General features: G+C 49.8%; 1 protein-coding gene across 1 annotated transcript in view; it reads right to left on the bottom strand.

The window, feature by feature from the left end:
• Nucleotides 1-22,503, bottom strand: part of LOC144177985 (ATP-binding cassette sub-family C member 2-like) — a 603,957-nt gene that overhangs the window by 506,338 nt on the left and 75,116 nt on the right. Inside the window, exon 3 of the mRNA XM_077705540.1 lies at nucleotides 15,660-15,788. Within this exon, the coding sequence (XP_077561666.1) occupies nucleotides 15,660-15,788 (129 nt within the window). The remainder of the gene's footprint in view (nucleotides 1-15,659; nucleotides 15,789-22,503) is intronic.

The following is a 22,503-nucleotide window of genomic DNA, read 5'->3' as shown; positions in this document are numbered from 1 at the left end:
TGTTCACGTTAGATCGGAATGCTCTCCCTATCACAACAGATAACACATGCGGCACAGAAAGAAAGAATGGAACACGCGCTTCCCTTGGCGCAGAGATAACACGGACCGGCGCAGCCGGCGGTAAAAGCAAAACACAAATAAACAAACCCAATGTATGGTTCGCGGCATTACCCCCCCTCTAAGAGTGCATCGACCCGATGCTAACATAAGCGACAGTCCGAACAAATGAAAATAAAAGTTCGTCATCGTCCGTAGAAAGGTTTTAAGCGAACCACGTGGACGACTTCAGGCCGCGTGCGTTGTCGTGATGTGCCGGAGTCACCATCGGGGATCACTTCGTAGGAAAGTTGGCCAACACGTCGTAGAATCTGGTAGGGTCCGAAATACCGTCGCAGGAGCTTCTCACTGAGTCCGCGTCGTCGGATGGGAGTCCAAACCCACACACGATCCCCTGGTTGGTACTCGGCGTCTCGGCGTCGGAGGTTGTAGCGGCCCGCATCCACCAGCTGCTGGTTCGTTATACGAACTCGAGCGAGCTGGCGGGCCTCCTCCGCACGTTGAAGATATCCGTGGACGTCGGCGTTGAGGTCGTCGTCTTCTACGTGCGGAAGCATGGCGTCGAGCATCGTAGTCGGCCTTCTACCGTAGACAAGCTCGAACGGCGTCAGCTGCGTCGTCTCCTGGATAGCCGTGTTGTACGCAAACGTGACATACGGGAGCACTTCGTCCCAAGTCTTATGTTCAACGTCAACGTACATTGACAGCATATCTGCGATTGTCTTGTTCAGACGTTGTGTTAGTCCGTTCGTTTGGGGGTGGTACGCCGTCGTTCTTCGGTGATCCGTGTTGCTGTAGCGTAATACTCCTTGCATCAGCTCCGCAGTAAATGCCGTTCCACGGTCTGTGATTAGGACTTCCGGGGCTCCATGCCGCAGCACAACTTGGCTTACAAAGAACTTCGCCACTTCTTGTGCAGTCCCCCTCGGAAGAGCGGCGGTCTCTGCGTAGCGCGTCATGTAGTCTGTCGCTACGACAATCCACTTGTTCTGTGATCGTGACGTAGGGAACGGGCCTAAAAGGTCCATTCCAATCTGTTGAAATGGTCTCGATGGGACGGCGATCGGTTGCAGAAGTCCGGCGGGTCTTGTCGGCGGCGTTTTTCGTCGCTGGCAGTCACGGCAGCTCCGGACGTAGTGGGTGACGTCAGAGGTAAGGCCGGGCCAGTAGTACCTCGCCTTGATTTTTCCAATAGTGCGGGCTGTGCCCAGATGTCCGGAAGACGGGTCGTCGTGGCACGCTTCCAAAATTTCGTCACGAAGGTCCGCGGGGATGACGAGAAGGTAATTCGCTCTTGTTCCGGGGCTGAAATTCTTCTTCACAAGGACGGAGTTTCTCAGGCTGAATGCTGGTAAGCTGCGTTTGAAGGTCCTAGGAACGGCAACGTTGCATCCCTCGAGGTACTCGATTATGACGCGTAAGTCGGGGTCAGCACGCTGCTGGGCGGCTAGGTCGCTCTCCGTCACAATCCCGAAGAACGCGCTGTCTTCATCAGAGTCTTGTGGTGGTGGGTCGACGGGGGCGCGGGACAGGCAGTCGGCGTCGGAGTGTTTCCTGCCGGATTTATAAACAACTGTAACGTTGAACTCCTGCAGGCGCAAGCTCCACCGCCCAAGACGGCCAGAGGGGTCCTTCAAATTGGCGAGCCAACACAGCGCATGGTGGTCTGTTACAACCTTGAATGGCCTTCCATACACGTATGGGCGAAATTTTGAAATCGCCCATATAATAGCCAGGCACTCTTTCTCAGAGGCAGAATAGTTTTTCTCCTCCTTCGACAGACCACGGCTGGCATAGGCGATTACCCTTTCGCAGCCGCTTTGCTTTTGGACAAGGACGGCACCCAAGCCTATATCACTGGCGTCGGTGTGCATTTCCGTTTCGGCATTTTCGTCGAAATGAGCGAGCACGGGCGGGCTTTGCAGGCGTTTTTGCAGCTCGCCGAATGCTTTTTCTTGGTAGTTTTCCCAGCTGAAAGGGGTGCTATCTTTCGTCAAGCGCGTGAGTGGCTCTGCAATTCGTGCGAAGTTTGCGACGAAGCGCCGGTAGTATGCGCACAGCCCGAGAAATCTTCGCACGCCCTTCTTGTCTTTCGGCCTTGGGAAGTTCGCAATGGCTGATGTTTTTGCCGGGTCAGGTAGGACTCCCGCGGCGTTGACGACGTGGCCCAAGAACTTGAGTTCCCCGTATGCGAAACGGCACTTTTCAGGCTTCAGCGTCAACCCCGACGTACGAATGGCCTCGAGTACAGACTCCAACCTTGCAAGGTGTTCGTCGAAAGTCCGGGCGAATACCACTACGTCGTCGAGGTATACGAGGCAGGTGTGCCACTTAAGGCCAGCTAGCACAGTGTCCATGACTCTTTGAAACGTCGCTGGTGCTGTGCACAGCCCAAACGGCATCACCTTGAACTCGTATAGGCCGTCTGGGGTTATAAATGCAGTCTTCTCTCGGTCTCTCTCGTCCACTTCAATTTGCCAGTAGCCGGTCTTCAGGTCCATCGATGAGAAGTACTTCGCGTGGCAGAGGTGGTCGAGGGCGTCGTCGATTCGGGGGAGGGGGTACACGTCCTTTTTCGTGATTTTGTTGAGTCGCCGGTAGTCAACACAAAACCTTAATGTGCCGTCTTTTTTCTTTACGAGTACGACGGGCGCAGCCCAGGGGCTTTTCGATGGCTGTATAATGTCGTCGCTGAGCATGTCGTCGACTTGAGTCCGGATGGCTTCCCGTTCGTGTGAAGAGACGCGGTACGGTGACTGTCGGGTAGGTCGGGCTCCGTCTTCGATTATTATTCGGTGCTTCGCTAGAGGGGTCTGACGTAGTTTTGCGCTCGACGAAAAACATTCGCTATAGCGACGCAGCAAAGCCAATAATTTTTTCCGTTGTTCTTGCGGTAGCGCCGGATTCACGTCGAATGGCTGCGGGAGCTTGAAGGTTTCTACGGGTGTGCGTTCAAAGTCGGCGACCGCGATCACATCACTTGCTTCTTGCGTTTCTTCGAGGAACGCAACTGCAGCTCCCTTGTTTAAATGCTGGTACTCTTCGGTGAAATTAGTGACCAAAACGTGAGATTGGCGTTGCTTAAAGTGCGCAATGCCTCTTGCGACGGAGACACCGCGGTCGAGAAGCAACTTTCGATCACTCTCTACGATAGCGTCGATGTCAGAAGCAGCATCCTCACAGTAGACGGCGATCATCAAGCTTGCGCGGGGTGGCAGGGTGATGTGATCGTCGGCGATCCTGACAGCAGCACGGTGATCGGGGTTCGGCTGCGGCGTCGTGGAGTGATCGGAGGAAAATGTTATCGACTTGGTCTGCAGGTCAATTATTGCGCCGTTGTCCGTCAAAAAGTCCATTCCGAGAATCACGTCGCGGGAGCAGTTAGGCAGAACGACGAACGCCGCAGGGTACGTTGTGCCGTCTATGGTGACGCGCGATGTGCACGTTCCACTTGGCGTTACGAGGTGGCCTCCTGCTGTGCGTATGTGCGGACCGTCCCATCTGGTCATAACTTTCTTCAGCTTATACGCAAATGGTCCGCTCATTACGGAGTAGTCGGCTCCCGTGTCTACGAGGGCGACTACATCAAAACCGTCGATGGACACCTTGACGTCGGATGCCGCCTTCCTCGAGTTCCGGGTGCGTCGGGGCGTCGCATCTCGGCTTGTGCGTGTTGACGGTCGGGCACTGTGCGTCGTCGTTGTCCACGTCTTCTCAGCGGATGTCTCGGTCAGGTCGGGTAAGCGTCGCGGCGTATAGCTGTCGTCGTGTTCGGGAGTCTCGTCAGGGTTAGGTCGGGTCGTCGGGATGAAGGCATGTCGTGAATCACTGTCTTCGGCGAGTCCTTGCGTCGTTGGAGGGTTTTCATTTTTCCGCCGTTGTGCAACTTTACCTCCCGAAGTTGCTGCTTTTAGTTTCCCCCGCGTGGGCTGGGGGACCTTCCACGTGAGAAGTCAGCAGTGCTGCGGCGGTTCGGTGACTGATACGGGTAGGGCGACGGTGAACGGTTGAAGCGGGCTGGTCCTCGGTTGGTGTTGGAGAGGTATTCTTCGATCTCAGCAGGGCGCTGGCCGTATCGGGGGCGTGGGGCGTCGACGGAGAACCCTCGCAAACCGAGCCTCTTGTATGGGCAGCGACGGTAAATGTGGTCGGCCTCTCCGCAGTGGTAGCACAGAGGACGGTTATCGGGAGTTCGCCATACGTCCGTCTTCCTCGGCGTCTGGTTTCGGGCTACCGGGGGTCGGGCGGGTGACAGTGGGCGGCGGTACGGCGGGGCCTCTTGACGGCGTGTTGGAGCAGGGCGGGGTCGACGAACAGCCGCGGAGTATGTCATAGCTTGTAGCTCTTGGGGTACCTCGGATGGCGTAGAGGTTCCCAACGCTTGTTGCACTTCTTCTCTAATGACGTCGGTGAGAGAAGCGACTTGGGCCTGCGGCGGCGTTGGGAGAAGTTTCCGCAGCTCCTCTCTCACTATTGCGCGGATAGTCTCGCGTAGGCTGTCGGCCGGGATCCGCGTGCTGCCAAAGTCGTTCGCATTGGCCGCGCCAACAAAGTTGCGGTCATACTGCTTAGCACGCATTTCGAGGGCTTTCTCAATGGTGCTGGCTTCGGTCACGAATTCGGCGACGGTTTTGGGCGGATTTCGGACAAGTCCGGCAAACAGTTCCTCCTTCACTCCGCGCATTAAGAAGCGCAACTTCTTTTCTTCCGTCATTTCGGGATCCGCGCGGCGAAATAGCTGCTTCATCTCCTCAACGAAGATCAAGACGCCTTCATTGGGGTGTTGCGTGCGCGTTTCCAACAAAAGGGCGGCTCTTTCTTTCCGCACGACGGTAGTGAAGGTCTTAGTGAACTCGCTTTTGAACTGAGCCCAGTTTGTCAAGGAGCTCTCGTGGTTCTCGAACCAAGTGCGAGCCGAATCTTCCAAGTAAAAGAAAACGTGCCGGAACGTTTCTGCGTCGTCCCACCTGTTGAACTTCCGGACGCGCTCCAGTTTCTCCAACCATTCTTCTGGGTCTTCTGCGGGGGCTCCTCGGAATGATGGCGGTTCCCGTGGCTGCTGCAGAACGACAGGAGGATTGGCTTGGTTGAGCATGGTGCTGGTTGCGACGTTTTTCTTCTTCGTCTTCTCCGGCAGTAGACCGAACTCGGGTGGTAAATCTTGCACGCGGAGGCTGGCTCTTGTTGGACTGGCTTGGCGGCTTCCAGAGGTTGTAGTGGGCATGAAGGGTGCGTACCCAGCACCTCCACCAGATGTCACGTAGCCAAGGACGAAACAGTTGTTTGGAAAAGAAACAAGTTTATTGGAGCGAACTTGTGCTCCCCTAACAACTGAAAAGAATACAGAGGCGGCGAAGCAGTGGTCAACAAAGTGACGTTACGTGCGTCGGAGAGCGTCGCAGAATCGAATGCCCCGGCGTCCGCACTGCAGGCTTTTTATCTTTTGGCGCGCGTGGTTCTCGAAACGTCGATTCGCATCGAGAACATAGTAGATCCAAGAAGATTATTCTGGGCTGTTCACGTTAGATCGGAATGCTCTCCCTATCACAACAGATAACACATGCGGCACAGAAAGAAAGAATGGAACACGCGCTTCCCTTGGCGCAGAGATAACACGGACCGGCGCAGCCGGCGGTAAAAGCAAAACACAAATAAACAAACCCAATGTATGGTTCGCGGCAATATCAAAGTAATTGCTAATCGAATTTCTAGCACCTTAGATTACAGTCAACCTAATAAACAAAAAGAATTTCGCAAAGGCTATTCAACAACATACCATATTCACGCGATCAGTCAGGTGATAGAGAAATGCATGGAGTATACGCAACCCGTGTATATAGCCTTCATAGATTATGAGAAAGCATTTGACTAGATCAAAACATCCGCAGTCATTCAAGCATTGCGGATTCAGGGTGTCGACAAGCATTAAATAAGAATATTAGAGGATATCTACAATGGGTTCCCAGCTACCGTCGTCCTCCACAAGGAGAGCAGTAAAATACCTGTAAGGAAGGGTGTCAGACAATTAGGCACAATCTCTCTAATGTTATTAACACCATGTTTACAAGAGGTATTCATAACATTTTATTGGGAACGGGTGGGCGTAATTGTTAATGAAGAATACCTCAGTAACCTAACATTTGCTGATGACGTTGCTTACTAAGTAACTAGGGGTACGAATTGCAAAAAAAGGATTACTGCACCGGACAAGCAGAGCAGAATCGTGGGCCTGAAAACCATTTCTCTCAATTTTGACATGGAGTTTGTAACTGAAACGGAGTGTGATACAACCGAGCCTACTTATAACAAACTAGACCGTCACGCTGAATTTGTTTTATCCGACGTTTTTTATACAATTAATAATCGCTTTCTGCGGGTGAAAACCCGGCGTGCGTACGGCGGGCGCGCCAACGCGGCTGCGGACATCACCTAGACGGCGCTCGGCGATAACCGGGCTCAGGCTGCAGCCGTGAAGCGAAGTTTGCTGTTCGCCCACCACGCGTTTGAAGTTGCTTCCGTTTTTTTTTTTTTACTTTTCTCTCAGCCGAACTAAAGGAGAAAGCACGAGGGACCTGAGGAAAGCTTTTTATCAGGTTGACCATAGTTTTCTACTGGATCTCCTCCAACACTGCGGAATCGGTGCCACAATGATCGAGTGGATCAAAACTTGCTACGAGGACATTTCTACCTGCGTCGTAACAAATAGGTTTGTTGAAATGCCCATAGACATCCGCAGGTTGGTGCGCCAGGGCTGCCCCATGTCATCCATCCTATTCATCCTCTATCGTGAGCCACTTTGCCGCATGGCCCTTGCATCCGAGGTCATCAACCACCTGAAGATTGGAGACGAGGAGCTCCGTGTTCTCGCCTATGCGGACGACGTGGCCTACATCTGCACTCGTGGATCACAAGTGGACGAGGTAATGAAACTAGAAAACCAGCTTTACCGCTTTTCGGGAGCAGAGGTAAACCTTGCTTAAGTCGAGGGGAGCCTGGTTGGGTGATTGGGCCTCCGAACCAAGTTGTCTATTTGGAATGGCCTGGGAAGAGGAGATGTCGAGTTACTTGGGCGTGTGTATTTTTATTGGTGAAAAGCCAGAGTTTCACATTTTTGGCGTTTTGTGCGCTCACATACAACTTCACCTGCTCCGACAACTATATTTGTATGCCCGGCCCATCAGCCCACAAAAGTAGGAGGTCTCGAGCTTTGCATTTGCTTCGCCGCCACGGAAATGCCGCTCCGTAGTTTAGAGTTCTTCTATGTCTATGCTATACAATACTTATTTTGGAAAGGTCTGGAAGACAACTGAGGCTTCGTAGGTTGTTTTAATGATAACCAAAGTGTCCTGGCACGCCGTTTGCATGTCTCCCCCTCACGTGTGTCAGCAGCAACAGCTCACCACCATCTCCGGACGTCAATCTTTCAGTTCTGTCATTGTAGCCTCATGGAAGTTCAACGTGGGTGAGTCAACGTGAGTCCGCCTCAGTCGCCACAATCGTGGACAACACAAATGACGTTCCAACTTCTTTGCAGGAAGGACCTCATGACTTAACTGTGCTTTTTCGACAAATGTGAGCCGCCCTGCTAGGACATATTTCTGAATTTGTCAATGTGCGCACAATCAGTTAAATAGGGGCACGTCGGCGCCTTTGAGTAAAAAACAACATAATTAAAATACCAATATAAAGTGTTCTCGAGTCAAACAGAAAAGATAGTACGTATCAGTTGAACCTCGTGCATCCTCAAAAATTGTATATGTGCGTTTACCTCAAATCATGAATCTCTCTATACATCCCTCAAATGCGTATACCTCAAATCATGAATCGCCCTGGAGGACATGAATCCCTCTATAATTTTAGGGCATTTTGAGTACGCGATATTTGAGAAACAGCTTTACAGGCGTCTATAGATGCTGTGCGTTTGCTTTCTTTTTTTACTTGAAAGTTCATCCCTCAAAGGACACAGTTAAAAGCCCTGCGTCATTCTCTGAATTGTCAGTTCACGTATTATAGTATACACTCGCCGCACAGAAATGGAGGAAAGCATTGTTGGAAGTTTATTTTCTGCAGCGGCCAAACGTTGCCCCTGCAGGGCCCTGGACAGGGAGCGCTGGCTTCCACTAACCTAGCACGAATTCCCAACTAGCATAAAATGTCGAAGGCGTATTCTTCAGTGAATACTACTGCCTAACCAACGATTTTCATGCAATGTCCGAGAACATTTCAAGATTGCTGCTACAAGGGCATCTGTTGCAGTAACGTGGCTGTTGTGAAAGGAGAAGTTTCCCGATTCCCGCGCATTCTGACTTTACCATCATCATTATGAAAATAGAGTTCATGGTATACCCTCTCCACATCCCGGCCCTTTGTTTTCTGGTTTTCAACAACATTGGGGCAAGAAACCCGGGAAGGAAACCCCCTCGCCGACTTGTAAGTATCAGGCCCTGGGTTCAAGGACGATGGAGGCCAGAGACCCCTCCGATGCCGAAGGACGTGCCTGCACTCTGAAGGGCCCATGAAAACGTTGACCACAGCGTAAGTTCATCCACACTGTGAAATCCGGGTGAGTAAATCGTGACTGGCGTTTTACTTGAAGAATATGATTGCTGACGCGGAAAAAGAGGACAGTGTTTTGAAACTTCGAGCTATGAAAGCCTCTACCATAAAGCGACAGGCACTCCGTGCCTTAATACTGAAAATTCCAAGTGAAGCCCTCGACGCCGTGAACTGCCCGCGACACTGTGACCTAATGCTCAAAATCCTTCTTTACCGACTCCAAGAACATGAAGCCAAGCTTAACTTACAGGCTTAACTGAACTTATCTTAACTCCAGCTTAACCTTGAGCCTTACATATCTACCGAATCTCTCCAAGAAGAATTTACCATATGCTTTGAATGGGAAGCCGTTATTATCGACACCAGAATCAGATTGCGATGCGCTTTAGAACAACGAATGAAAACAGCATCTCAGCGTACTGATGGTGCCTTATGGTATCTTTGATACTGATGGTACCTTTGATTCTCCAGTCGTAACGAAGTCTAAGAAAGAACTGCCGGATAATCGAGCTCCACATCATTCAATTATGACTTGGACCCCGCCAATGAAGCCATTCCGGGTTAAGGCTCAACGGACAATTCCAAACAGCAGAGCCTGAATTCTTTCGTGAGCACCACTCAGACAAGGCGCCCAACGACAGTGACGAAGCAGGGCGCGAGCCACTGTCACCTCACCTCGGCTTGAAGCAGTTGTTACGGGACACAAATTGCCACGTTGCCTCAGTAACCCCTCTCGTTGCCTCGTTGCCTCAGTAAATTGCCTCAGTAACCCCCCTCAAGTGCTTGGCCTTCACCAGAAGCCTTGTGCAAAGAGCCGGCTTTTTCAAGCGATTTCTGTTTAAACTTGCGTAGATCACACCTGTTGGTTTTATGGCCCCTCTCTGGTCTTCTGCGTTTTCTGAACAAATTACCTTTCTGTCGCTTCTGATGGTGCGTCTGTTTGGTGCGCCTAATCAAGAACTTTAGTGTTTCCCTAAATTTTCCACCTTCGTGCATTTTACAGCCATTGATCTCCTTCCGCAGCTGGGCTGTCAAAGGGTTCAAGCGCCTACAAAAAAGCCTGCTCTATGCACAAGGCTTCTGGTGAAGGCCAAGGACTTGAGGCTGGTTACTCATATGAATGTCACATGGATTTCGTTCATACTTGAGACAAAGGGTGTGGAGACCTCTTCGAGGGAACTCCGTCGCTTGCTTTAAGATGGATTGCCAAGTTACGATGAAATCACGGAACTGAAACGTGCCCATAAACTCTTGCTCAGCCTAGCTTCCAGTCAGAAATGGTTCGATGCTGCGGTCGGTGCTCCGTAGTTGCCTTAACTCGTAATCAAGGCGGTCGGTAATGGCAGAAATTTCTTCATCCGTTGCGCCTGCGTTCAAAATGGCAGCCTTCGCTTCAGAAATGAACTTCGTTATAGCATAGCGTTGAACACTTCGTTTGGGGTACAGTTGATCTTCAGTAGGCTCCGTTCGTGGCTCGGTCATATTGAAATCGCTTTCAGTTCTTTTCAGGCATTGGTCGCAACCGTTGAGTGCATACCGCCGTTCGTTCATCCCGCGGGATCTCGGCACCAATGTTGTGGAAAAGCAGAAGACAAAGGGCCGGCACGTGCAGAGGGCATACCATGAATTCTATTTACATAATGATGACGATAATGTCAGAATTCGCGGGAATCGGGGAACTCCTTTCACAACAGTGGCCCCACGATGTCACTGAGCATCTGAGATATGACATTGGCAAGCGTAGCCAGTACACGAAGGTCCACGAAGGCAGGTGAACTCTGGGTTTTCAAGAAGAGCGCACCATTGCTTTTCCTGCTTACACGCAGTTGCTGGTGATCAGATATGTGCGATGGCTAAGCGGAAGCATAAGCAATATTCAACAAAAGATAAATCAGCAATCCTGAATGACGCCATCGAACGATCAACAGCGATCACGGGTCGGCCGCCGCTCGGTACACATGTGGCCGTGCGTGCTGTCGTAGCTCAGTCTAATAAAAAATGCTGTTTGTAGTTCAGTCGTCCGATGCACTGAGAAGGCAGTATCTAACTATGCCGGATCAAATACCGCGCGGGATAGTTGTTTTTTCTAATATGTAATAATGAGCGCTTTTTTGTCTGTGATTTTTCGCGGCAATCTCGACTGCTCAACAGGCAAGTCAGCCGACCACGTGCATGCGCCCACGCCCGCAGTCAGAGTTGACGCAATGTGACACGAGCGTCGGCCACTCGCTGGCACGGCGCTGAATCGGTCGCCTGTCGGCCCGCGGCCAACGGCGCTCCCTCGACCCTGTGGCCATAAGCGAGCTCTGAAGGTGCGGGTGAAACGCCTCCCAGAGGAGCAGTTGAATTGTGTGATACTTGTTCGCGCTGATTGGCCTGAGCTGTTCTTGTAGGCTTATCTCTCTCATTTGGCAGCCGAAAACATAGGGCAAGCCAAATATTAGTGTAGCGAAAGGTTGCGACGTAGGGTAACGTCGTGAGCCAAGCATGTTGTTGTAGGGAACCGAAACTGAAATTGCCGCGAACGATGCATGAACTTTGAGAACCGCAAGAACAACATTCGACCCATGTACTTGTTGCAAATAGAACGAAAGTTCTTCATTAAAAAAAGTTGATAAACGCAGCCGCAAGTCCCTATGCTCGAAGTTTATTAACTTGGACATCGTCTAATCTCACTGCAAAAACTTCAGTGTAACTTTAGACGCAAATTAATAGTATTATAATAGTAATAGCATTATTGTTAGTAGTAATGGTCATGGTATTAATCCGGGAGTAATGCGAACAAAGAACCCGAGACAGTCGTTCAAGCGGTAGGCTTTTTTGTGCGTTCAGATAAGAAGGCGTTCGAGGCGTCCTGCATTATAAAGGAAAACGACGAATGCGTGAGCACTCCGTCGCTGGCTTTGCACACCAAAGAAAAAGCCTATCTACAGCGTCAATCACATGTTCTGTGAAAGCTGCGCCTTATGTATCTTTTTTAGCGTTTCTGCGCAGTTGTGTGTATGTATATAGCCTTTCTTGTCAATAAAGCCTCAGTTCATGTTAGCGCTCGTCCCATATCACTGTCTTTTCTTGTGTCCCCGTCTAGTGCGCCTTTTAACATGTCGAAGTCGTATCACCAACTAGCCCAAATTTCTGCGTTGATCAGATAAGAAATAACCTGCGAAGTATTACCGAGATGTGTTTTGGTAATTCAAGGCTTGTCGCACTATCATTCAGCCTTTGCATACTGTTGGCGCGTTCCCGATATTTTTATGAGGCGCGTTGCATTGTCTATTTGGTCACTTGTGGGTATCGCTGAGCTCATTTACGTAGCCGGGGAGTTTCTGTAGGCAACTCACGGCGTTATCCAAACCTTTTATCATCCCCCATTCCATACTCGTGGGAAAGCTGGGCGGCTCCTCCACCTGATCTTCGCCCCATCCTTTGGCCTCACCTCGCCCGGCACACTGCCCACGTGCGGGGCCCTGACACCTGCAGAATGTCCGCCTGAACGCATTCCACATGGGCCACTTTAATAATGTTTAATCTCTCTCTCTCTCACGGGCTACACACGTTGCCGTAAGCCGTAATTCGTAGCCGTAGGCAACTCATGAGATGTTTCCGGCTACACCTACAGTTTCATACGAGTTTCCCACGGCTACGGCTAAATGAGTTCCTGTAGGCAACTCACCGGTGAGTTTTGGCCGGCATTCGCTGATAATTAACGGCAGCCTACCATTGTCCCTGAAGAGGAAAGTGTATACCAGCTGCATCTTACTGGTACCGACCTACGGGGCAGAAACTTTGGAGGCTCACTAAAAGGGTTCAACTTAAATTGAGGACGACTCAGTGCGCAATGGAACGGAAGATGAGAGGTGTAAGATTAAGGGACAAGAAGAGAGCGGAGTGGGTCAGGGAACAAACGCGTGTTGAGGACGTATTAGTAGAACTTAAGAAGTCATCGTTGTGGGCAGGGCAAGTAATGCGAAGGCAAGATAACCGTTGGTCATTAGGGGTAACATAGTGGATCCCTGGACAAGGCAAGCGTGGCAGTGGGCATCACAAAGTTAGGCGGTCAGATGAGATCAAGCTTGCGAGGATAAATTTGCCGCAGTTAGCACAGGCCCGGGATAATTTGAGATCCATGGGAGAGGCTTTTGCCCTTCAGTGGGCGTAGACAGGATGATGATGATGTGATTATGATGATGATGACATTGTCTTTTACTGGACCATCATTTTCTTTTGCATGGTTCCGCCGCAAATTCTTTCGAGCCTTTTTTAGCCGCTGCGAATCCTAAAAGACGTTGTAAGCCCCGCAAAACAACAGTTCTCGGGCGCGCTGTTTAGCATGCACGCTTAACACTGGCGCGATGCAAGGGTGGGCATTCGCGAGGGCACACCCGTAAAAGGAGGGCCCCCTCGTGCATTTGGTTCTCCCCGTAGTTCCTCCAGCGCCTTACACTACACATTTCTTGGTTATGTTCACTGCACCACTTATTATAGTATTCATCAGTTGAAGTGACGACATGCCCTAACTTAGAGCAAGCATCTTCCAGCCTTTGTTACTGCTATCACTGACGTCACGTTGTTTAAAAACTGACTTGCTAACTATTTGCTGTAAGTTCGCCAATTCAACTACGCGGTCTTTCATGTTTTTGTTTCCTTGTTTCGCGTGTGATATTCATGGACGCAACCATACTACGTATTCATGTTTTCTGTGAGTATGCCGTTGTAACTGCCATGTATCTTCCTTATTTTCGCAGTCTTGTTAAAGTTCATTTATTTCCAGGCTGCCATGGTATGCTTGTATTACATATGTGCTGCTTTTTTGTTTGCCCAAAATTTGTACACCCACTCCTCCCTGCTGTGCTTCGGCCCTGAGAGTAAATAAATAATAAATAAATAACTGGCTGTCCGTCTATTAAGGTATAACAAGAAAAAGATACAGCTCAAGTGCTCCAAACAGTCAAAATAGCTGAATTCAACAGCAGGGACTTCTCTTAAAAAATTAGCCCCATCTTCCCGAAGGGAATGCTGAGTAGATGCGGAGCATCTCGGGGTTCCGTTGTGTTTGCGTTGTGTTCCGCTCAGCATCGCGTGCCCTTCGCTGCGCAGCTTTGTCTTCAGTGGACGTAGCGTTGCTGTTAGTTTGTGGAGTGGTGCTCACGCTTGCTTGCGCCAACCCACTAACTTACGCGACTGTTGCTTCCATCACACTTCATCGGAAGAACGGAGGGAAGTGGAGTCAACCGCAGCAAGCGCTCAACTGCTACCCGATTTACATTCAAGGTTGAAGGAGGGGAGACGGGAGGACGAGAGATGCGCAAGCGCCGCGAAAGCATAAGCGAGAACGCGGGAGAAGCGAAAGCGAAGTGCACGCTGCTGGTACGAGAGAAGAAGTGTCGGGATATCGCGCAGCTGTGGGAGAGAGGGAAGGAGGAGAGTTGCGCATGCGCAGTGTGAGTGTGGACGCCGACGCGGGACATGCCCAGGCTATAAGATGCTCCGCATCTAAAAGAAAGACATCGTGCACTCCCGTCATTCATGAAGCTCTCAAAGAACACCGCGTATGCCATCAAAATCGGCAACACTCCAACGCGTGCGTGCACAGAGAGAGCGGCGACGAATTGAGCGTGCCTTGCGTTGCCCTCTCCGCCATCTAACACATTAGGAACGGGAGTTTTCGTGGTTGTTGAGCCCGTCTTTGTGAATTTCCTGCTCTCTAATTAAAGCACCATCGGTTAATACATGTATGAGTAACTCGTAAGGAACAGTAACCAGTCATCTACCAATAATATTGACTTTTGAACAGTGAACACGCATGCCAGCAATCGAAGTAAATTTCAATGTAAGTCTATTGAACAGGGCGTGAAGTAGGCTACTCCAATTGAGGATAATTATAAAAACTGAACAGCTTACAAATGACGAACGTTTAAACATGCATGCCGAAATTCAAGCGAACACAAATATCGATCAAGAAATTGGTGCTTTTTCTTACTACGCATGTTTTAGTATGCTGTATATACTGTTCTTCATATCCTTCTTGTATTAAAGTATAGATTTCGTATGCTTTCACAGGGGAACCAAACTACCATCAAGAACCGAACAATTTATTTCAATGGGTTAAAAGAGCTGCCGTACTATGTAGGTGGGTCGAATTAAACAATTGCGCTATGAATTTAATCTAGCAATACTCGCGTTTTCTCGGTTTGCGAAAACTTTTACTGCATGCAACAAATGTTTGGCTCGTAGTTTAAATGAAGGAAAATAAACTGGGAATTCTAAATCTTTTATTGAGAAATTCGCCCACTACTATTGCCCGCAAATATGCATCTTTGGAAATCCTGTAACCGGCAAGCACAAAACTTTGATTGATTGTGGGGTTTAACGCGCCGACGCAACGCAGGCGATGAGGCGCGCCGTAGTGGAGGGCTCCGGATTAATTTTGACCACCTGTGGATCTCTAACGTGCACCAAAATCTCGTACACACGGGCGTTTTTGCTTTTCCCCTCCATCCGAAAATCGGCTTTGGGCTCAGCAGCACAAAGCCTTAGCCACCGCGGCGGGGAAGCACGAAACTTCATTGGGGCAAACAAGAAAAAATTCGCGCAGCTTGCCCCACTGGTTAGAGGCTGGAGAAGCGGCAGAGCTGGCGGCCCCTTCGTCGGAGACGTGGCTCTCGCGCCCCTCGTTGATTTCCAAACTTGCCGATCAAAGTTCCTCGTGACTGGCAGGCCCGGAATGTTCTCACTTCTCTCCCAAAGTGCACCGCGTTAGCACGCGCTAGACCCTCCGGCAACCGGCTTCGCTTACTCGGCGTCTCTACGTCTCTGCTCCCCACTTCAAGCGCGGACGCACGTGAACTGGCGAGGAGAACGCCTTGCCGAGTGTTCTCGAAGGTCGAGCTGGCCGGGCACTCCTCACGAGACGCACCCTCGCGTGCGCTGCGTCTACTTTCTTGGTATTGTTTTATGGTAGCGCAATGAGGCGTAACTAAAGGCTTCGACAGCTTTGCTGTTAAAATGCTTCCGTAGTAAAAGGACAACCCGCGCAAATTTCTTACCAAGGACAATGCTACAGCCAAGTCGCATGTGGCTGCCAGCAGGGATGATGTTGTCACTCTATCCCGCACAAATTCCAGCTCCAACAATCCTCTTGCAGTGCTGAGTCCAGCGGTGACTAAAGTCAGTGCCTGAAAATAGGTCGTTTACATTATCGCGTGTATTAATTCGGGCTCTCTACTAGCACGACGTCCACAGAACTAACCGCCAAAGTTTTTTTCAGAGAAACCAAGTGGGTGTCAGAAGTGCATGCTTTGTTACACTCCGTGATGTAAGACTAATGTCGAAATAATTGTTTGTCGCAACGATTGTTTGACATGTCAAGAAAAGTAGTACATGAAATAATCCCAGTTATAATGACTGAAAGTCGTCATGTATGGAGCGACTTCCGCCGCCTGCTTTGAACAATGCAAGCACAAATGCACCTCCAACTGTGCAACACGGGCAGGTCAGATTGCCTCCAGATTTTCAGCCACCTCGTTAGTCTTGACTGCCGCGCTCGCATATGCATGCGAGAGTCGCAGCCATTTACAATCACTTATTACAAGCGCACTCGTCAAGAGGTTTTCCGCACCTTTTCGGCAAATACTGGAAGTGGATATTTGTAATGTAGCTTCCGGCCTCAGTGCACATGGCTCATCTTCTCGTAAATTCACGGTTCATGAATTGTCTCAAAAATAGCCGCTACAGTACCTACACCGAAAATCATTTTTTAGAGCGTTGGAGGTCGTGAAACTAAAACCCTAAATTTATCAGGCTACATTATCAAAGAGAATTAGTACAGCCATGTCTCGTTATTATGGACGCATTCGTTCCCCAGAAAAATCGTCCATAATGTGAGTTATCGAGAAGCACGAATCAAGGTCAAAAGCACAAACATTAAAGAATCTTCGGTTAAGGAAAGTTCGTTTTAGTCAGAATAGTTTAAGAAAACATGAGGGAAAGCTCGGTCCGTTTACTCCTAACACAAACCATTGCCTCCAGCGAACTGACTAGAGTAGCCTTGCCTTTTACGCGCTGCGAATATTGTCACGAACTACTATCATCCTGTTATCTCGTCCTGAGCCTCATGATTTGCTATTTCCGGAATATGTCGCACTGGGCATTGTTTCATGGGGAAAGGGTGTCAGCCTGTCATCACTAGCCTAAAGTGTTGTTCGCTGATCACGAAGGTTTCAAATCTGATCCTATGGTAGTGGAAGGAAGAGCATTGCACGATAAATGCATGATTCGGCAAAAAATAAATTCCTGGTCAACAGTCATTTTTTGTTTTTGCTTTGTGGACCCGTGTACATAACAACGAGACAAAAGTGCCTGTCATCTTCAAAATAGCCGTCCATAGTCCGGACTGCTGGTTTCTATATTAACGGGCAGAATTGCATGGTCAGAGACCGGTCGCCGAAAATTTTATCCATATTTATGTATATTTTATCCAAATTTTATCCATATTACCCACTGAGTCTTGCGTCCTTCAACTGCGGCATGAGCAACGTCAGGTGCGATCACGCACTGCCTGCTGTTTCACCGAACACGGCTACTACGGAACAGGGACGATTTCGGCTTCGTTGTAGCTCGTAAACGTGTTAATGCATAGTGAGGAAAGCAAATCCCGAAAACCGCTTAAGAATCCAATAGTCATCCCATGCCGAAGCCAAAAAAGGGGTCTTCCCATGAGCTCCCACGACGACATGGCTTACGAGGCGCAGTTTCCTCTCTAGTATACTTACTAAGAAACTCTATGTGCCAAGGGAAGCGCGTGTTTCATTCTTTCTTTCTGTGCCGCCTGTGTTATCTCTTCTGACACGGAGAGCATTCCGAACTAACGTGAACAGCGTTGAATAATCTTTTTTTTTCCTGTGGATGTAAATGAACGGTTCTAGAAACACTCGCGCCGAAGATAAAGAGCCGACGCCGCGGCTTTAATTCGAATCGTCGCGCTCGCCTTCGCACGCACTTTGTTGACTGCTGCTTCGCCGCCTGTGTTGTTTGCGTTGTTAGAGGAGCACAAGTTCGCTCCAATAAACTTGTTTTCCTTGAAGACAACTGCGTCGTCTCTGGCTTCGTGACATGATCGCCGTCTACTGTGAGGATGCCCCTCCTGATATCGACGCTATCATAGAGAGTGACCAAAGGTTGCTTCTCAACAGCGGTGTCTCCGTCGCAAGAGGCATTACGCGCTTTAAGGAATGCAAATCCAACGTTTTAGTCACCAGTTTCGCCGAGAAGTACCAGCATCTAAACAAGGACGCTGCAATTACGTTACTCGAAGAAACGCAAGCAGCAAGTCAAGTGATCGCGGTCGCCAACTTTGAACGCGCACGCGCAGATGCTTCCAAGCTGCCGCATCATTTCGACATCAACCCGGCGCTGCCTCAGGAACATCGGGAGAGATTACTGTATTGGCTATGTCGCTACAGCGAGTGTTTTTCGTCAAGTTCAAGATTACGTCAGACACCCCTAGGAGACTACCGAATTATAACCGAAGATGGAGCCCGACCTACCCGACAGTCACCGTTCCGCGTCTCTTCACACGAGCGGGAAGCCATCCCGACTCAAGTAGACGACATGCTCAGCGACGACATTATACAGCCATCGAAAAGCCCCTGGGCTGCGCCGGTCGTACTCGTAAAGAAAAAAGACGGCACATTAAGGTTCTGCGTTGACTACCGGCGACTCAACAAAATCATCAAAAAGGACGTGTACCCCTGCCACGGATAGAAACGCCCTCGACCACCTCTGCCATGCCAAGTACTTCTCATCGATGGATCTGAAGACCGGCTACTGGCAAATTGAAGTGGACGAGAGAGACAGAGAGAAGACTGCATTTATAACCCCGGACGGCCTATAAGAGTTCAAGGTGATGCCTTTTGGGCTGTGCACGGCACCAGCAACGTTTCAAAGAGTCATGGACACTGTGCTAGCTGGCCTGAAGTGGCAAACGTGGCTCGTATACCTCCACGACGTTGTGGTATTCGCCCGGACATTCGACGAACACCTTGCAAGGTTGGAGCCTGTACTCGAGGCCATTCGTACGTCGGGGTTAGCGATGAAGCCTGAAAAGAGCCGTTTCGCGTATGAGGAACTGAAGTTCTTGGGCCACGTCGTCAACGCCGCGGGAGTCCTACCTGACCCGGCGAAAACTTTACCCATTGCGAACTTTCCTAGGCCGAAAGACAAGAAGGGCGTGCGAAGATTTCTCGGACTGTGCGCATAGTACCGGCGCTTCGTCGCAAACTTCGCACGCACTGCAGAGCCACTCACACGCTTGACGAAAGATAGCACGCCTTTTCGCTGGGAAAACGACCAAGAAATAGCATTCTGCGAGCTGCAAAAACGCCGGCAAAGCCCGCCCGTGCTCGTTCATTTCGACGAAAACGCCGAAGCGGAAATGCACACGGAGGCCAGTGATATAGGTTTGGGTGCCGTCCTCGACCAAAAGCAGACTGGTTGCGAAAAGGTACTCCCCTATGCCAGCCGTGGTCTGTCGAAGGAGGAGAAAAACTACTCTGCTTCCGAGAAAGAGTGCCTGGCCATCATATGGGCCATTTCAAAGTTTCGCCCGTACGTGAATGGTAGACCGTTCAAGGTTTGACGGACCCCTCTGGCCGCCTTGGGCGCTGGAGCTTGCGCCTGCAGGAATTTGACGTTACAATTGCCCGGCAGGAAACACTGTGACGCCGACTCTCTGTCCCATGCACCCGTCGATCCACCACCTCAAGACTCCCATGCCGATACATCTAAGAAGACTCCAAACGGCGTCGACAACGTCGCCGGCCTGCTTATACCGAATGTAACCGGACGAGTACCCGAGTGACCAGTGCAGTGTTTGTAAGAAAGGACCGGCCAACCGGTGGCACATCATGTGGGACTGTGCCGCCGACCCAGACGGCTCGCACATCGAAGAGTATCAGGAGGAACTCTCGAGAGCCATCGAATCTACAAGCAAGACCGAGCAGTCATGGGCCATCCAGCAGGTCTTCGCCGGGCTCGAAAAGCACGGGCTCCATAAAACGGGCTTGTGTCGAGTAGGGTCGCAGAAGGCGCGACGCCAGGCCACGTCGAGGCGGAGCCGTAACACGGCTCCTGCCTTCTGCAGGAATTGTTTCAATAAAGCCTTTTCCAGACCAGTCCAGATGCCGACAGCGCGTTCTTCGGAGTCGCGACGAAAAACGATCTAGCCTCCCAACAGCGCGCCGACCCCGAGTTACGCGTCATGATCGACAACCTTGAAGGACGCAATGTCGCCGTGCCTAGGGCCATCAAACGCAACCTCCCACCGTTCAGCCTGAAAAACTCCGTTCTCGTGAAAAAGAATTTTAGCCCCGGAACCAGAACAAATTATCTTCTTGTCATCCCCGCAAACCTTCGCTGCGAAACTTTGGAAGCGTGCCACGATGACCCGACTTACGGACATCTCGGAACAGCCCGCACCATTGGAAAAATCAAGGCGAGGTACTAATGGTAACGCCTTACATCTGACGTCACCCACTACGTCCGGAGCTGCCGTGACTGCCAGCGACGAAAAACGCCGCAGACGAGAAACGCCGTACTTCTGCAGCCGATCGTTGTCCCATCGAGGCCTTTCCAACAGATTGGAATTGACCTTTTGGGCCCTTTCCCTACGTCACGATCGGAGAACAAATGAATTGTCGTAGCGACAGACTACATGACGCGTTACGCAGAAACCGCTGCTCTTCCGAGGGGGACTGACCAAGTAGTCGCAAGGTGCTTCATAAGTCAAGTTGTGCTGCGACATGGAGCCCCTGATGTTCTAATCACGGACCGCGGAACGGCCTTTACTGCCGAGCTGATGCAAGGAATATTACGCTACAGCAGCACGGATCACCGAAGAACGACGGTCTACCACCCACAAACGAACGGACTAACGAAACGTTTGAACAAGACGATTGCGGTTATGCTGTCCATGTACGTCGATGTTGAACATAAAACCTGGGACGAAGTGGTCCCATAACACGGCTATCGAGGAAACTACGCAGGTGACACCGTTCGAGCTTGTCTACGGAAGGAGGCTGGCTACGATGCTTGACGCCATGCTTCCGCACGTAGAAGACGACGACCTCAACGCCGACGTCCAAGGATACCTTCAGCGTGCTGTGGAGGCCCGCCCGCTCGCTCGAGTCCGTACAACGTACAACGTGTTGGCCAACTTACCTACGAAGTGATCCCCGATGGTGATTCCGGCACATCCCGACGACGCACGCGACCCGAAATGGTCCACGTGGTTCTCTTAAAACCTTTCTACGCACGATGACGGGCGATTATTTTTTTTGTTCGGACTGTCGCTTATGTTAGCATCGGTTCGATGCACTCTTAAGGGGGGGGGTAATGCCGCGAAACATGCATTTGGTTTGTTTAATTCTGTTTTGCTTTTACCGCCCGGCTGCACCGGTCTGTGTTATCTGTCTTATCCGTGTGCCACGGAAAGGGCGTGTTTCATTCTTTCTGTTTATGCGGCCTGTGTTATCTCTTGTGGTAGGGAGAGCATTCCGAACTAACGTGAACAGCCTAGAATAATCTTCTTTGTTCTGGATGTAAATCGACGGTTCTAAAAACACTGGCGCCGAAGGTAAAAGCCTCCAGAGCAGACGCCGCGGATTTAATTCGAATCGTCGCGCTTGCTAGGGGAGCACAGTTGTTAGGGGAGCACAAGTTCGCTCCAATAAACGTGTGTTTCTTGAAGACAACTGCGTCATCTTTGGCTTCATGGCAATATGATCGCTTTGTGTTTAATTCATTGTTTGAGCCTGTATATTGCTATTACCTTTGTATAATTTCTGGAAACAATATTATTTTATATATGTAAACCGCATTTATAGTGTAACTTGACTAATCTCCCCGTGTACAATTGTTTTGTAAACTTAACCATTCCCTTCTGTAATGCCCTCTGGGCATTGATGGTATTAAAATAAATAAACTATAAAATTGTCGCCTCATGCGAAAATCTTTATAGCAGCCAGCGTACACGTGACTCAATTGACGAACACGAAAAGGAGACCCCATCTATTAGGTGCGATCACGAAATAGTCACGTGATTTACCATGACGTTTATTAAATCAATAAAATTTGTACGAGTACCTCCGTCGCGGGAATTACATGAGCGCTTTTTGGATTGCTTAATTACGTGAGATGCGAAAGAAGCCTGTCATTGTGAATATGAATTCCTGTGAAGCCGCATGACTCCTATGGATGATGAATTATTTAAGAGTTTTATTATTACGGCTATTACATCACGAGTAATGACAGCAAATGTGTAAACTGAAGACTGTTGAACTGCTTGTTTACGTGATGTTCAAAACAATCTTATCATGCTGAACATCAGTTATTATGTCGCCTGACTTCCATATATCATAAATTAGTCATGTGACTTACCATGAGGTTTATTATTTCCAGCGTAATGGCACCATAGAAATCAAATGAACGCTGTTGAATTGCTTGTTTGCGTGATGTGCAAAGGAATCTTGTCATTGCGAACATCATTCCTTATGATGTTGCATGGCATCCATATATCATGAATTAGTCATGTCACTTCATGAGGTTTATTATATCAGGAGTATTGGCAAAGACATGTATCAAATGAACGCGGTTGAACTGCTTGTATACATCACGTGCGAAAGGATCCCGTCATTGCGAACATGATTCCTTATGATGTCCCATGATATCCATGTATCGTGTACTATACAGGTGACTTACCAGAGGGTTCATGATATTGTCACATAGCCAAAGATGACGCAGTTGACTCGAAGGTAAAACAAGTTTATCGGAGCGAACTTGTGCTCCCCTAACAACTCAAAGAATACAGAGGCGGCGAAGCAGCAGTCAACAAAG

Source organism: Haemaphysalis longicornis, unplaced genomic scaffold (assembly GCF_048455015.1).
Source record: "Haemaphysalis longicornis isolate Haplotype H1 unplaced genomic scaffold, Haemaphysalis longicornis Haplotype H1 scaffold_1, whole genome shotgun sequence".
In the NCBI taxonomy this organism is placed as follows: domain Eukaryota; kingdom Metazoa; phylum Arthropoda; class Arachnida; order Ixodida; family Ixodidae; genus Haemaphysalis; species Haemaphysalis longicornis.
This window is presented reverse-complemented; position numbering and strand designations above follow the sequence as displayed.